The 14,962-nt window shown below is 34.7% G+C and overlaps 1 protein-coding gene across 5 annotated transcripts in view; it reads right to left on the bottom strand.

Annotated features, from left to right (window-relative positions):
• Positions 1-4,281: 4,281 nt before the first annotated feature.
• Positions 4,282-14,962, bottom strand: part of ATF2 (activating transcription factor 2) — a 114,438-nt gene continuing 103,757 nt past the window's right edge. For 4 of the 5 annotated variants that reach the window (XM_011991867.1, XM_011991866.1, XM_011991865.1 and 1 more), the window contains 2 exons: positions 12,102-12,207; positions 4,282-6,877 (listed from right to left, as the gene is read on the bottom strand). In XM_011991867.1, the coding sequence (XP_011847257.1) occupies positions 6,651-6,877; positions 12,102-12,207 (333 nt within the window). In that variant the 3' untranslated portion in view covers positions 4,282-6,650. Of the gene's footprint in view, positions 6,910-12,101; positions 12,208-14,962 lie in introns of all 5 variants that reach the window. The other variant, XM_011991869.1, reaches the window with a different exon arrangement.

Here is a 14,962-nt window from a genome sequence, read left to right as displayed (position 1 = left end):
GTTCCTGCCTTAACTGATGACATGACCTTGTGAAATTCCTTTTCCTGGCTCATCCTGTCTCAAAAGCTCCCCTACTGAGCACCTTGTGACTCCCCACCCCTGTCTGCCAGAGAACAACCCCCTTTGACTGTAATTTTCCTTTACTTACTCAAATCCTATAAAACAGCCCCACCCCCATCTCCCTTCGCTGACTCTCTTTTCGGACTCCCGCCTGCACCCAGGTGATTAAAAAGTTGTATTGCTCACACAAAGCCTGTTTGGTGGTCTCTTCACACGGATGCGCATGACACAGTCTCTTCAACAAATGGTGCTGGGAGAAGAGGAGATCCATATGCAGAAGTATGAAACTACACCCCTATCTCTTGTCATATAAAAAGATCAAATAAAAATGAATTAAAGACTGAAATCTAAGACCTCTAACTATGAAACTACTACAAAAAAATTGGGGAAATTCTCTAGGACATTGGTCTGGGCAAAAATGTCTTGAGTTCCCACAAGTACAGGTAACTAATGCAAAAATGGACAAATGGGATCACATTGACTTAAAAAGCTTGCACAGCAAAAAGCAAAAACAAAAAACCCCAAAACCAAAAAACAAACAAAAAAACAATCAACAAAGTGAAGAGACAACCCACAGAATGGGATAAAATATTTGCAAACTACCGGTCTGAAAGGGATTAATAACCCGAATATATAAAAAGCTCAACTAGATCTACAGGGAAAAAAATCTAATAATCTGATTTTAAAATGGGCCAAAGATTTGAATAGACATTTCTCAAAAGAAGACATATGAATGGCAAACAGGCATATATGAAAAGGTGTTCAACATCACTGATCAACAGAGAAATGCAAATCAAAACAACGAGATATCATCTCACCCCAGGCAAAATCACTTTTATTCAAAAGACTGCAGTAATAAATGCTGGCAAGGACATAGAGAAAAGGGAATCCTCATACAATGTTTATGGGAGTGTAAAAGTATAGCCACTGTGGAGAACAGTTTGGAGGTTCCTCAAAAACCTAAAAATAAAGCTACCATATGATCCAGTAATCTCACTGCTAGGTATATACCTAAAAGAAAGGAAGTCAGTATATTGAACAGCTATCTGCACTCCCATATTTGTTGCAGGTCTGTTCACAGTAGCCAAAATTTAGAAGCAACCAATGTGTCCATCAACAGATCAATGGAAAAAGAAAATGTGCTAACTACATAATGGAGTCATAAAGAAGAATGAGATCCTGTTATTTCCAACAACATGGATGGAACTGGGGGGTCATTATGCTAAGTGAAATAAGCCAGGCACAGAAAGATAAATATCACATCCCCTCACTTATTTGTGGGTTCCAAAAATCAAAACAATTTAACTCATGGGGCAGAGAACAGAAGAATGGTTACCAGAGGCTGGGAAGGGCAGCGGGAGGGTGAGTAGGAAGTGGGGATGGTTAATGGGTACAAAAAAATATAATGAATGAAGACCCAGTATTTGATAATACAACATGGCAACTATAGTCAATAACTCTACATTTAAAAATAACTAAAATAATTGGTTTGACACACAAAAGGTAAATACTTGAGGGGATGAACATCCCATTTTTCCATGATGTGATTATACATTGCATGCCTGTATCAAAACATCTTATGTGCCCCATTATATATGCCTACTATAAATGCACAAAAAATGAAACATTTATAAAAATTTGCCTAATTTTGGGACCAGGCTATGAAAAATAGCATGTCTTCTTAATTTACATGCTTTTAAAAATTATTAAGCAAAAATAACTTTAAAAGAAGCTGTTTTGGGGGGAATATTCTGTTTTTTTCTATTAATGCTTTCCTAGAAAGCAAAATTTACTACAAAATGACTGAAGGCCATTCTTGACATAACTACCATAGTTATAATTTGAGATTCAGAATAAGAAATACTTTCACAAATAACTGAGATAATGCATGATAAAACCAATACAATTGTTTTGTTCAAAAAATTTTGTCTCACACGTAAAATCTAATGCAACACAGAGACAAGGGAAGGCACTGTGACCATGACAAGGGTGTACTAAGCAACAATAATGAAAATGAGGTATTCTTCTCTTCTTGGAGAGCCACTGGAAGAACTTGCATGTACATTTGAAGAAAAATGATGCAAGCCACTTGCCCATTATTGACAGAGCCCTTCCAGTTTGATTGCTGTGACATATTTGATATTTTTACTATTAACCTTTGATTTGATGCTTTGGACAACAATAGAAAACTATGCATGCTTTTTCTTCCATTGTAGGTTCCAATGCCACATGGCCTTTGCTATTTCAGATTAAGTCTTTTAATTTTGGAAACATTTTCACTGATGGCACCTATTCTATGGCAATGTATGTAACTTGCAACTCATCATTTATATTTAAATGGTAGAACCATTTATTTCTTCAGAAAGGACTTTAGAAATATTCTAAACTTTGAGATTTTTTTTTCCACACAGAAGGATGCTAGCTCTCTAGGATCTTAATACCAAAGTATTAACTCTATGAATACCCATATTTCAATATATAGTTACTGATAATCTGGAAAGACCTGTACTGTTGTTTTAAGCCATGTGAGAAAATTACAGGCAAAGTTCATTTGTATTAAGTTTTGAGAAATGATTTTTCATAACTACACTGGATAGAAATAAAATGGCATAACTTTGCTTCTAAAGTAACTATTCTGTGGCCAATCTAGAAATGTCAGATTTAAAATTAGTTCTTGTAAATATCTATTTAGAACAAATTGCTTTGATAACTGTGTTCTCTAGGTTATTTTGAGTGTGTGTGTTTGTTCATGTCTATTTATCTAAGATGTGGGCCTTGGAGTAAATAGGATTCTCTCATGACTATAATCTCAAATATGGTCATCCATCATATAGTCTCATAGATGTAGAATTAGCAAAACTACATTTAACAGTAAGCACACACCATAGATGAAATTGTCTTTCCTGTCCTCTTTCCTGTCCTCTGATGTAAGTCAAGACTAACGTGAGTTTGACCTTTTAAAACACCACTCATTTGTTACCCTGTTATAGAAACACATCAGCTTGTCTTCATGAAACTTTTTAACTATATCACATAATCTACCTTAAGCACACTTGTAGAATGTCTGTTAAAAAGTAGCCATGCATCTCCTCAGATTGGTCATATTTAACAGATATGACTAAAATGGTCACTCCACACACTCTCCAGCAAAACTGGTATTAAGTCTGCGTCTTCACTTAGCATGTACCACTTCTAATATAACACATAATTGACTTATTTGTTGATTACATTTCCCAACATCCTCCCACCATCTTTAGAATGTAGCCTCCACAAAGGCAGAGATTTTTGCTTTTGGCCATTGTGTTACTTCAAGTGCTTAGAGCAACCTCTGGCACCTAGTAGCACTCATTCACTGACAAAACAATGTGGCAGATGAGGTCAGAGACACAATGGGATGGGATGGGGAATAGATCATTTTTGGGCTTTGTGGGCCATCTTCAAGCTCTGAGTGAAACACGGAAGGCACTCCAGGATTCTAGGCAGAGCAGTGCTGTAACCTGACAAAGGTTTTAAAAGCATTGCTCTGGCTACTGTTTTGAGGATGGGCTGTGGTGGACAGGGGTGAAAGTGAAAAGACATTTATGAAGCAAGTATAGTAATTGGATGAGGAATCGTAAAGTCACAGATTAGGATGAAAGTGGTATAAATGGTGATATGTGGTTGAATTCTGGATTGTTTTGAGGGGAAAGCAAATAGTATTTCCTGACGGACTGGATGTGGGCTGAGAGAAACAAAATCAAGGTGACAACAAGGTTGTTCTAGCTTAAGCAACTGGAAGAATTGTGTTGTCATCGATTGACTTGTGGAAGTTTGTGGGAGGAATATGTTTCAGGGTAGGGTGAGCTGTTTGGAAGTTCAGTGTTGGACATACCATGTTTCAGATGTTTTGTCAGACCATCACCAAGGGATGCCAAAGGCAGGTGGATCTGTGATTAATGTTCAGGGGTGTGGGTAATTACATATGAATTATATAATTATATAATTCAATTGAATAATTATATAATTATATATATTATATATATATAAATAAAAATGGGATGCAAAGTGAGTGCAGAGAGGAACAAGGGCCAAGTACCATGCAGTTAAAAGGAATGAATGAATTTTATCACAGAACTAGAAAGAATCTCAGGTTCTTCTCAGGTAATAAATGTCCTGAAGGGGAAAACAAAATCATTATCAGGTGATGTTACTTTATGAAGGAAAGGTAAGAGAACAAGCAAATTATGAACATAATTTAAAGATAGAATTTATTCTCTGATGGTTTACTCATGCAAACTGCACATAAAAGAAAATAGTACAGTTTGTGTAACATTGCAAATATAAGGACTGAAAATGCTAGGTACAGAACTAGTATGACATCCTGAAAGTCAAAATGGAATTTGTGTTTATACAACTAATAATGATTTTTATATTTGCTCAGTACAGACTGATTTACAATGAAAGTTTTGCTAACCTTGGTAAGCTTGTTAACCGTTTACATGACTTCTTACATCTATGTAGTTTTATTTTACAGTTGCAAGAATTCTGTTACCAAAGAACCTTAACTTGCATAAGTAATAAGATGAAAGAAAAATGTACTGAAGGACTTAGAGTGAAAAATTGAGGCTTTTCCTAACCCATTCAAACTACAATAAAAAATACCCTTCTTGCAGAATTCATATTTTGTGCCTTTGAGATAACTCCTTAGAATAATGATATCAAAATCATGATTTGAAACTGATTACTTTAAAATAATGAAATTCATTGAAAATTAAAAATTTAAGAATTATCAAATAAAAATGCTCTCATTATAATAAGCTAAACAATAAAATTCCCATTATCTTCATACTTAAAGTCCTGAAATGTCATTTATATAATCTGAATGTTTCCCAGTTTGGAACTTAGGCAGGTGGGATATTTCCTTGAATTATCAAGGATATTCCATACAGACTTTTAAAATGTCAGTCTCATTAGGAGATGGCACTGAGACTTTAGCAAATAGTGTAGTATGGATGCAGGACAAACTACACAACTTATTATAAATGCATTACAGATATTTACATAGTGGAATCCTGCTTGAATGCCAGAAGTTGCTACTGGGTAGGACTCATAACTATTTTACAAAGTTTTCTTACGCACATCTACTACTTTTAAAATTTTATGTTTAACAATTTATTCTATTTTAAAATATGTACTGTATTTTGAACATAACTGCAGAATAAAAATAGATAATGGCACATTAGAAAACTAAGTATCCCACAGATGATTGGATAATGAGAAAAGTGTACCTACAATCATCTCATCAGAAACAAGCTACATCATGGAATGTTAGTTATCCAAGCCTGCACAATAATGACATTTTAAACTGCAATCATCTATTGGCCAGCATCACACTGAAGGCATCGTTAAACATTCAAGCAAAGATTGCTGGCATAAACTATTGAAAGACACACACACACACACACACACACACACACACACACATACACAGACACACACACTCTCTCTCTCTCATTCATGCACGCTTCCCACATTATAATTACATTGTTCTAAAGATAGATACTGATTTTTTTTTCCACGAGAAACATTATCAAAATTTGCTACTAAAAGATGACAGTGCTTTCACAAGAATAAGTACAAGTTAGCTCGCAAGTACAAGACAATGGGGGTAAACAGTTTTAAATTTTCTAAGTAGTAATTTTAGGCTTTTCTGGCAACCATACCATACTTAATTATGCATAAACTTTGCAGTTTGTAACCTGAAATCTGTAAAAACAATAAAAAAATGAAAAGAGCTAATTTCAAAAATTATTAGATATTTGATAACCCTGTATCATACATTATATAATTTCATATTTCTTAGCCTCAAAACATAGGTGTAAAATATTGAATTTAAGACTTGAAAAATAAAATCATTTTTGAAATGCTGAAAATTCTAAAATTTGTTTACTTAAAACCTTAAATAAAAAAGGAAAATGATTATAAATGACCTTGATTTAGCTTAACAATGTGCATAAAAGCACTGTATGTCTTTACCATGTTTTCACTCACTTAAAAAAAAGTGTTCTTTAATGTTTTTCCTTTTGCATAATGTGCAAAATAAAAGGCAAAAAGATTAAAAGCAAATTTCTATCTTTCTCTTGCCTAGTGCTTTTATGACTCCGTTAACATTACAAAGTCAACAGGGACTATGCAAAACTTTGGTATAAATGATAATACTACTACCATCACAGTTGAGGGTTAAGGGGTGGTCAAAAGAAATGGAAGTGGGAAGAAAGATTCAGTAACACCCCCATTTATTAAAACACCAACAAATTAAAAGTGAAATAAACCACAATGAATTATAATACAATTTACACATTGAGCACAGAAAAATTAATAAATCTACTAATATTTATAAAAAAAGCAAAATCAGTCTTTTTCCAGAGACTAAAAACTGTTTTTCAGTCTGATCAACTGCTGCTACACCAACTTTAGAGCCAAATTTAATTTCAAGTAAAAAAAAAAAAATTTACAACCACAGATTTCGCATAAATGGAAACTGGTCTTTCCTTGATTTCCCTTTGAAGTCACTAATGAGTATCTAAAACTGTTGTACTGCAGGTTTTTAATCAACTTCCTGAGGGCTGTGACTGGGAGGAAGGAGCCATAACGATCTGTGAAAGAGCAGGCTCTGTACTCTGGTCCGCCATCTGGGTGAGGACTGAAGTGGCTACAGCTTCTGCCTTGGAGGTTGAACTGACTCCATTGGATGTGCTGACCGAACTATGCTGTATAGCTTCTGTATGTGGACTACTCGGCACTGAAATGTCTTCTGAACTATCATCTTTATCAGCAGCTGGGTGAAAAAAAGAAAAATTATTCATTTTCCTAAAATCTGTAAGAATGCACCATTATGCTGAGGCAATATACGGAGTAAAAAGTTAGAAAGCATCTTACAAAACTGATTAGACAAGTTGGTATTACAGGAATTGATATAGGTCATGAAGTAGGCAATTTTACCTGCAATAGGTCAAAAGAAGGCACAACCATGCATATGGAAACATCTGGGTGCCCACTGCCTTATGGAATAGAGTTGAAGAAATATTTGCTAAATAGTGTTAAAGAAAGAAAATGAGGTAGAGTTTGGAAGACAGGCTCTTACAGATACAATCAAACATAAGTATCACATTTAACAAACTCAGTCTGGTTGGCCTACATGTCATTCTTATTATAAGATAAAAATTTATAACCACATGCATAAACAAAATGAATTCTTACATACAAATTACATCTTCAAATTACTCCCTCTGCATTCTCCAGAACTGTATTTATTCTGGCTGATTTTCCATCTATTGCAGCCATGAATGATTATAACACCTGATTCTAATGATGCATACATATGAAGCAATATTTAGAATCTAAATGCCACCAGCTGTTATAGTTGCATGAATAAATTGGGATTCAAGTAAAAATCCATACAAAACTCTAAACGTTGCAACTGAAAAGATACTCAGGAAAAGGTATTCTAAGTATTTACAAAAATAAATCTGCAAATACTTAAGACCTGAACAAGTCTTACACCCTTATTTTAATAGAACAGAATCCAGTAATTTCATTTAGTAAAAATTTGATATAGATAACACACAAATATTTATAGTATATGTAAGTTATGAGGAACAATGATAACATGAACACCTGGGAACCGTGCCGCCAACCTAAGAGAGAACACTGCCATTAACACTTCTGCTTCCTGGAGGTTCCTGTCCTCACCAAAGGTAATCAACACTCTGACATTTCTTTAACCATTCTCTTGTTTTTCCTTTGTAGTTTTACCACATAGGTATGTATCCCTAAGCAACATAGTTCAGCTGTTTATTCTGAAACATTTTAAAAACAGTATCACACTGGATGTACTCTTTGGAACCTTGTTTTTTTCACTTGGCATTAAAACTTTTTTTTATTCAGTGTTCAGAAGTGACAATAAGTAGGCTTTTAAAATCAAATCTGAGAATGTGTATTGGCCTGCTTACTGATGGCCAGATGCCCATTCTGAAAGTCAATTAGTAAAAAATATTGTGGATATCTTATGAAGCAGGACTTAGCCTATGATTTGCAATGTAGAAGATGCAGAGGGGGATACCTGATAATGTCAACTTTAGCTAAAAAAAAATTATTAATCTTGTGCACTTTCTACAGAATTTTTCAACATCTGCCTCAAATCCATGCATTTTTGAAAAGCAGGTTTTAAAATACATTAATGAGATGGAACCCCATCTTCTCTATAACATGCTATAAATCAAAACCATACCCCTGGATACTTGACCTCAAGGTACAATAAAACAACAACAACAAAACCAACCACCAGAAGTAGTATTCCTTTAAAAATCATACAAAATGGAATGAATACTTAAAAAATTATAGATTCAGATGGTATATATGCAGGTGTGTTACACGGGTATATTGTGCAATAGAAGTTTGGGCTTCTACTGAACCTATCACTGAAATAGTGAACATAGCACCCAATAGGTAGTTTCTCAACTAATGCCCCCCTTCCCCTCTACTTTTCTGATCAAGCAATAATGAATGTTATAAAATATTTATAATTCAGATATTAAAATAGCCAATCATTACATGTACAAAGAAAACAAAACACTGGCAATGACAGTTTAACTGGAGGGAATACTAAAAAGCTCTATTTGTTTATTTCACCACTATTCTTTTTTTTTTTTTTTGAGATGGAGTCTCGCTCTGTCACCCAGGCTGAAGTGCAGTGGCCGGATCTCAGCTCACTGCAAGCTACCTCCTGGGTTCACGCCATTCTCCTGCCTCAGCCTCAGCGCACCGCTAATTCTTCTGCGCACCGCTAATTTTTTGTATTTTTTAGTAGAGACGGGGTTTCACCGTGTTAGCCAGCATGGTCTCCATCTCCTGACCTCGTGATCCGCCCATCTCGGCCTCCCAAAGTGCTGGGATTACAGCCTTGAGCCACCACGCCCGGCCCACCACTATTCTTTAAAAGAACAACAGGCTGACGTTTCCCTGAATGTTGAGTTCAAGGGATACACCAGCTTTTAAAAATAAAGAGGCTGATCTGTGATGAGTGGTATAAGGAAATGTAAATACATACTGGAGGCAACAACTCAAAATGAAAACAGTAAATTATAAAGGATGAATGCTTACCTACAGACTTTCAGAATTAGTAAAAGCAATGTGATATATTTGCACCTATGTCCAGTTCTAGGTGAGGGGAGAAAATGACTGGTGTAATCACAAGCACTAGAGAGATACAGAAAGCCATGGTGTACTCAAAGAGCCACTTCTAGCTCTACCTAAGCTAAAAGAAACCAGCTGTTTGGCAATTCCGTAATCTTGAAAGTTCTCTACCTATGATCACAAGTTTCTTTTTCTTATTTGAGATAGGGTCTCCCTGTCACCCAGGCTGGAGTATTATGGCACAATCACAGCTCACTGCAGCCTTGAACTCTTGGGCTCAAGTGATCCTCTTGCCTCAGCCTCCCAAGTAGCTGGGACTATAGGTGTGTGCCAAATTGTCTGGCTTTTTTAAACTTTCTGTGGAGATAGGGTCCCGCTATTTCACCCAGACTGGTCTTGAAGTCATGGGCTCAAACGATCTTCCCGCCTTGGGGTCCCAAAGTGTTGGGACTACAAGGCATGAGCCACAGTGCCTGGCTCATACATTTTTTCAGTAATAAAAGTATTTGTGGTTGATTAGTCCCTAAGAAGCTTTTCTTCCAATTTATAATTATAGAGACAATTATAATACAACTTTAATTATGCCCAGGTCTGAAGAATGTGAATTCATGGCAATAACATCACTTTTGTGCTTTATTCTTCATGGAACCCAAATATTTAAAACGTACTCTTTATTATTTTCATTCAGATTTTATATTACTTAACTGTTGGGGTGACTGTCATGGTTTTCCCATGACTGAGGGGTCTTCTTAGGAAGTTGGACTTTCAGTGCTAAAACTGGGTGGGACAGACCCTATGGCTGTGACTTAGTACTTTCACCTTTACTTGAAAGATTTTGTAACATTCCTTAATTTCTACTAAATCTTAGTTTTGATTCACATATGTCTTTAAAGATTTAGCTAGTATTACAACTCACCACTGTTAGCAAGAGCTGTGCACTACAACATAATGAAGAGGGTAAATTTTTCAAAGGTATTCACTTAGTCAATCTCTGTATCTGTTTTTACTACTACACAACAGAGAAGTCAGACTTATTTCAAACATTTCAAATTTGAAAATATAAATTACTTGAAAATTTCTACAAAATCCAATTATCTCCCAAGAGCTGAAGAGAATTAATTTTATGGTAGAACTATATTTCAGTTAATTTGATTACTTACATGACTAGACAGGAATAAAGATAGGAGTATTTCCAAACAACAAAAATATCCTATTCATTTCTTATATTCTCATAACTTAGTACTTTACGTACTAAAAATGTATTAATCTAGATTTTCAGTCATTTTATGTAAGTATACAGCATATAAACACGCGCATCTATACACTTAAGATATCTCTGTAAATCGACTGTCAAAATGAATAACTGGTTTGCATCTGCTGAGCATACACTGCCTGGACAATAGAGTCAAAACTGTTGGGATAATCTAATAAATTATCAAAGATTTAAAAATTACAGGTAATTTTGAATTGGATACAATTTAAGAGGCCAGTTAACTTCCTTTTAATTTTATAAAATCATTTGTTTATTTCCTTTTAACCTATCAAAATTCAAGAGAGATTTCTTGTTAAAAAAATCATGTATGCATAAATGCTGAACTCAGTAGCTTCTATAGGAAATTATGTTAAGTCAGATGGGAACCATAATGGCCTCATCCCTGAAGCAATCATTGTTAATATAAATCCCAAACATATTTCTATATGGTTCCAATTTACTCCACAATGTGTTTCACCATCCTGTCAAAATTACTAGATATCAAATAACCAAGATTTATATGCTCAAAACTGACAAAAATCAGCGTTCTAAATATATATGGCAGTTGAGAGTTGCTAAATCTACGGAATCTTTTAAATTAAAAAATATTGCCCATTCTGATGAAACTGCTTACAATGACTACAAGTAAAGATGGTGGCCATTAAGTTTTATCGTGAGCACCTGAGGAACTGTTTGCATCCAATACAAAATGTTTCTTTCTTTTGAATTACTGACACTGGCAAATTGAAATGAAGTGGATACATATGGTTGAAACAATCTTCACATTTACAAATATCCTGAAATATCACTAAATCATAAAGACGTAAGCTGTGGGTTATATATTATAAATGTTGCCTAATGCATTCCCAACTCTGTTATTTGTTACAAATTGGTATACTATGGACAAAATTGGCCATTTATTCAAGAGTAACAGCTGGTTCCAACACTGTGGATCTTATCAAAAAAGGACTTTACAAAAGGGAAAAGGCACAATTAACCTCTAAAATGCTGAAAACAAAAGAATCTCATTCTTTGGGAAAACATTTAGGAGGAAACATATAAGCAGATAATTTAAGTACTGTTCCTGTTTTAGCATTTTTATAACTATCTAGATAATGTCAATATAAAGGTCTACCACAATAAAAACATTACACAATGCTGACATTATCTAAGAAAGAATAACAACATCTGATACCATAAAGGGATATCAAATATTGTTAAAGGCAGTCAGCTGATTTTAAAAAGAAAAATATCATCATTACTGAATGGAGGCTGGGAAAAAAGTAGTGTTTCACCCTGTCAATCTAAGACAAAGTGTTACCCTGAGAAGATGAACAAAATATCATCAAGTACTTACAGTATATTTTAAATTATCAGCTAATCCATTTTGTTGATCTATAGTAATGCTTAGGAAAAAAGCTAGAAACAGGAAAATTCAAACTCTCTAGATTCTAAAAAAGTATACCTCTTTACTGCATTCTATAATAACCTTACAGAAATTCTGATAATTAATCTTAAATATTTTTAAGATCCATTTTTAAAGTAGCAGCTCAGTTCATTCTGGTGGTATTTCACTGACGTAGCCTAAGGCTATAGGTAATGGAACATTACTCACTATGATAGCCAGATTTCTTCTGCATGGCGGTTACAGGGCAATCTTTATGAGCCAGAAGAAGCTGTTTCAGCTGTGCCACTTCATTTCTCAGCAGGGTGACTTCACTCTGGAGAAGAAACAACTTATGTACCTTACCACAAACTAAACATATATTTTACTGTTTAAAACAAGTGAGGATTAAGGTATGAAAATTGGACATCACTGGCAGAACATTAAAAACAAAGAAAATATGCTGATTAAATATGTCTAATCAGTACATGGCAGCTTTTATATTTTAGCATTTATTAAAAAGCTGTAACTTGAATAAAAATTTAAGTAAGATAATGCCACAACTGGATAGTATTTTGAAATTGTTTCCATTTCCTTGGGACTTCCTATATATTATAGGTAACCTGTTGAAAGTATTTTTATTTTATATATGTTACATGCTCTTCTGATTACTTAAAAAGAAATATCAAGGGAGTCAAGATGAATTTTCACCAATTCCATTCACTTAAAAATGAAAAATTCATCCTAGATATTCAATTAAGCAGGTTTCTAGTTTCCTAGAAACCAAGAGAAGCTCCACAGGGGAAACCAAAATAACCAAAGAATCATGGATACCTAAAATTCACTGCAAGGCACCCTTGCTGGACACTGAAACCAATGAAACTAGATATAACATTTAAATGGCTTAGTTGCCTTTGACCCAGGCAATTTGTACACATCTAAATTTAAATCTGCTAAATCAATGGAGACTTGTCCTGATCTTCAGAATGAGTACTTCAGCCATTGTTTGGGATACATTAATCTGGTAAAAACTTCCAAATTGAGCAAGTCCGACTAATTCCTTTGAGTTACCCCAAATATTAAAAACACATAAGTCAGTGATCATTACCAATATTCAAGAGTTAGAAATAATATGAATTTAATAAACTGGTATCATAAAAAATTCTTAACTTACAAATACCTCTACTTACTTGGACTTACAATAACTAAAACCATTCAGATTTCATCCATGAACCAAAAAGTAAATTAGAAAATATAGCAAACAGGTATACATAAAAGCTCAGGCATGACATTTTCTACCTTATTTCTTAACCAGAAAGCTGAATATAAAATAATTTAGCAGGCCAGCCTGGTGGCTCACGCCTGTGATCCCAGCACTTTGGAAGGCTGAGGCAGTTGGATCACTTGAGGTCAGGAGTTCGAGACCAGCCTGGCCAACATGCTGAAACCCTGTCTCTACAAAAAATACAAAAATTAGTTGGGCATGGTGGCGGGTACCTGTAATCCCAGCTACCTTGGGAGGCTGAGGCAGGGGAATTGCTTGAATCCAGGAAGCAGAGGCTGCAGTGAGGTGAGGTTGCACCACTGCACTCCAGCCTTGGTGACAGAATGAGACTCCGTCTCAAAAAAAATAAATAAGAATTTAGCAGACCTGGGCCTCCATAGTGATAAATGACAGAAACATAAAAATCAAAAGAATAAAAGTTAAGCAATCTAAAGGCAAGTCTATTGGGTCAAACAGTTTCTCACACCCCAATAACAATGAACTACATCACTGTATTTAAGTACAGAACAAAAATTGATGCTCATAATAACTCTAAACCATTAATTAAGAGATTAAATTATTTAGAATACTATATTTCAGGCAAGAATAGGTAGACGGTAATCAAAGTACAGAAGGTAAAATTTAAAACAGTTCTGCTTGAAAAGATAAGCTGTCATTTAGAAAACACCTTCTGCAACTGGTGTCAATAATGCTAATTATAGCTCAGTATTAATGACACTATTGATGAAACCATGTTATGAATAATCCAATGTATATTCCCCAATGTATATCACCCATCCTGTCAGCTTGATTTTAAGACTGACATCTACAAGTTTCTCTCATTAAATCCCGTAACAGGAAATGGGCTGGATATTTATTTTTAGTCAAGAATATACAATCTTTAACAATCTGGTGATGGTGACCATGATTTTCAACTCTTAACTGCTCTTCCGATATACTCTATCCTTTAACACCAAACACTAGTAATGCTTCAAGCCTGTCATACACTTGCTGCCTTCACATTAGCCTGAACAATTTGAAATAACCAGTATTTGTCTTGACACACAAAAATAACAGTTTGAAATTGCTAGCTAAATACATACTGTTGTCTTTATCTTCTCTTCTTTGTCTTGCTAAATATTTTATTTATCTTTAAGTGCCAACTCAGTACAGTTTAGACTACATAGGAAAATAAGTTAGATGCCTAGTTCTGTGTTCCCACAGCCATATACTTTTGTGTGTATATATACAGATCTCTTCCATAGTACTTATCACACTGGATTGTAACTTTTGGTGTACTCGTTTGCTACCTCTCCCAGACTGAGAATTTCTTGAAGGCAGAACATATCTTTTTCTTGGTATCCCCAGAGCATAGCATATTGCCTGATATGGACTGAGTAGACAGACATATTTTAGAGAGGACCATGTAATTCTATGTCTAGGAGGTAAAAAATATCAAAGAAGGTGAAATAAAAAACCTTGAATAATATGAATCTGGTCAGAGGTCCTAACTTCATAATTTATACCAATAATCTCCCTGATACAGTTACACTATTAATTTTCTCAGTTATGAAAATTGGCATATTATATAGTATCACCTCAATTACAGAACTTTAAAAATCACAAATGCCTTCTCTCTTAAACACTCTATACACTCATAATAAACCATATTATGAAACAAAATGCTGTATGTGATAAAAGTATTGAAAGTGTTATGCGTTGGCTAATTGATATAAAATAATTGATTTAAAAATAGACTGCGTGTGGTGGCTCATGCCTGTAATCCCAGCACTTTGGGAGACTGAGGCGGGCAGATAACTTGAGGTCA

This window comes from Mandrillus leucophaeus, unplaced genomic scaffold (assembly GCF_000951045.1).
Source record: "Mandrillus leucophaeus isolate KB7577 unplaced genomic scaffold, Mleu.le_1.0 Scaffold40, whole genome shotgun sequence".
In the NCBI taxonomy this organism is placed as follows: Eukaryota; Metazoa; Chordata; class Mammalia; order Primates; family Cercopithecidae; genus Mandrillus; species Mandrillus leucophaeus.
Note: the sequence above shows the minus strand (reverse complement) of the source record. Positions and strands in the feature narration are given on the sequence as shown.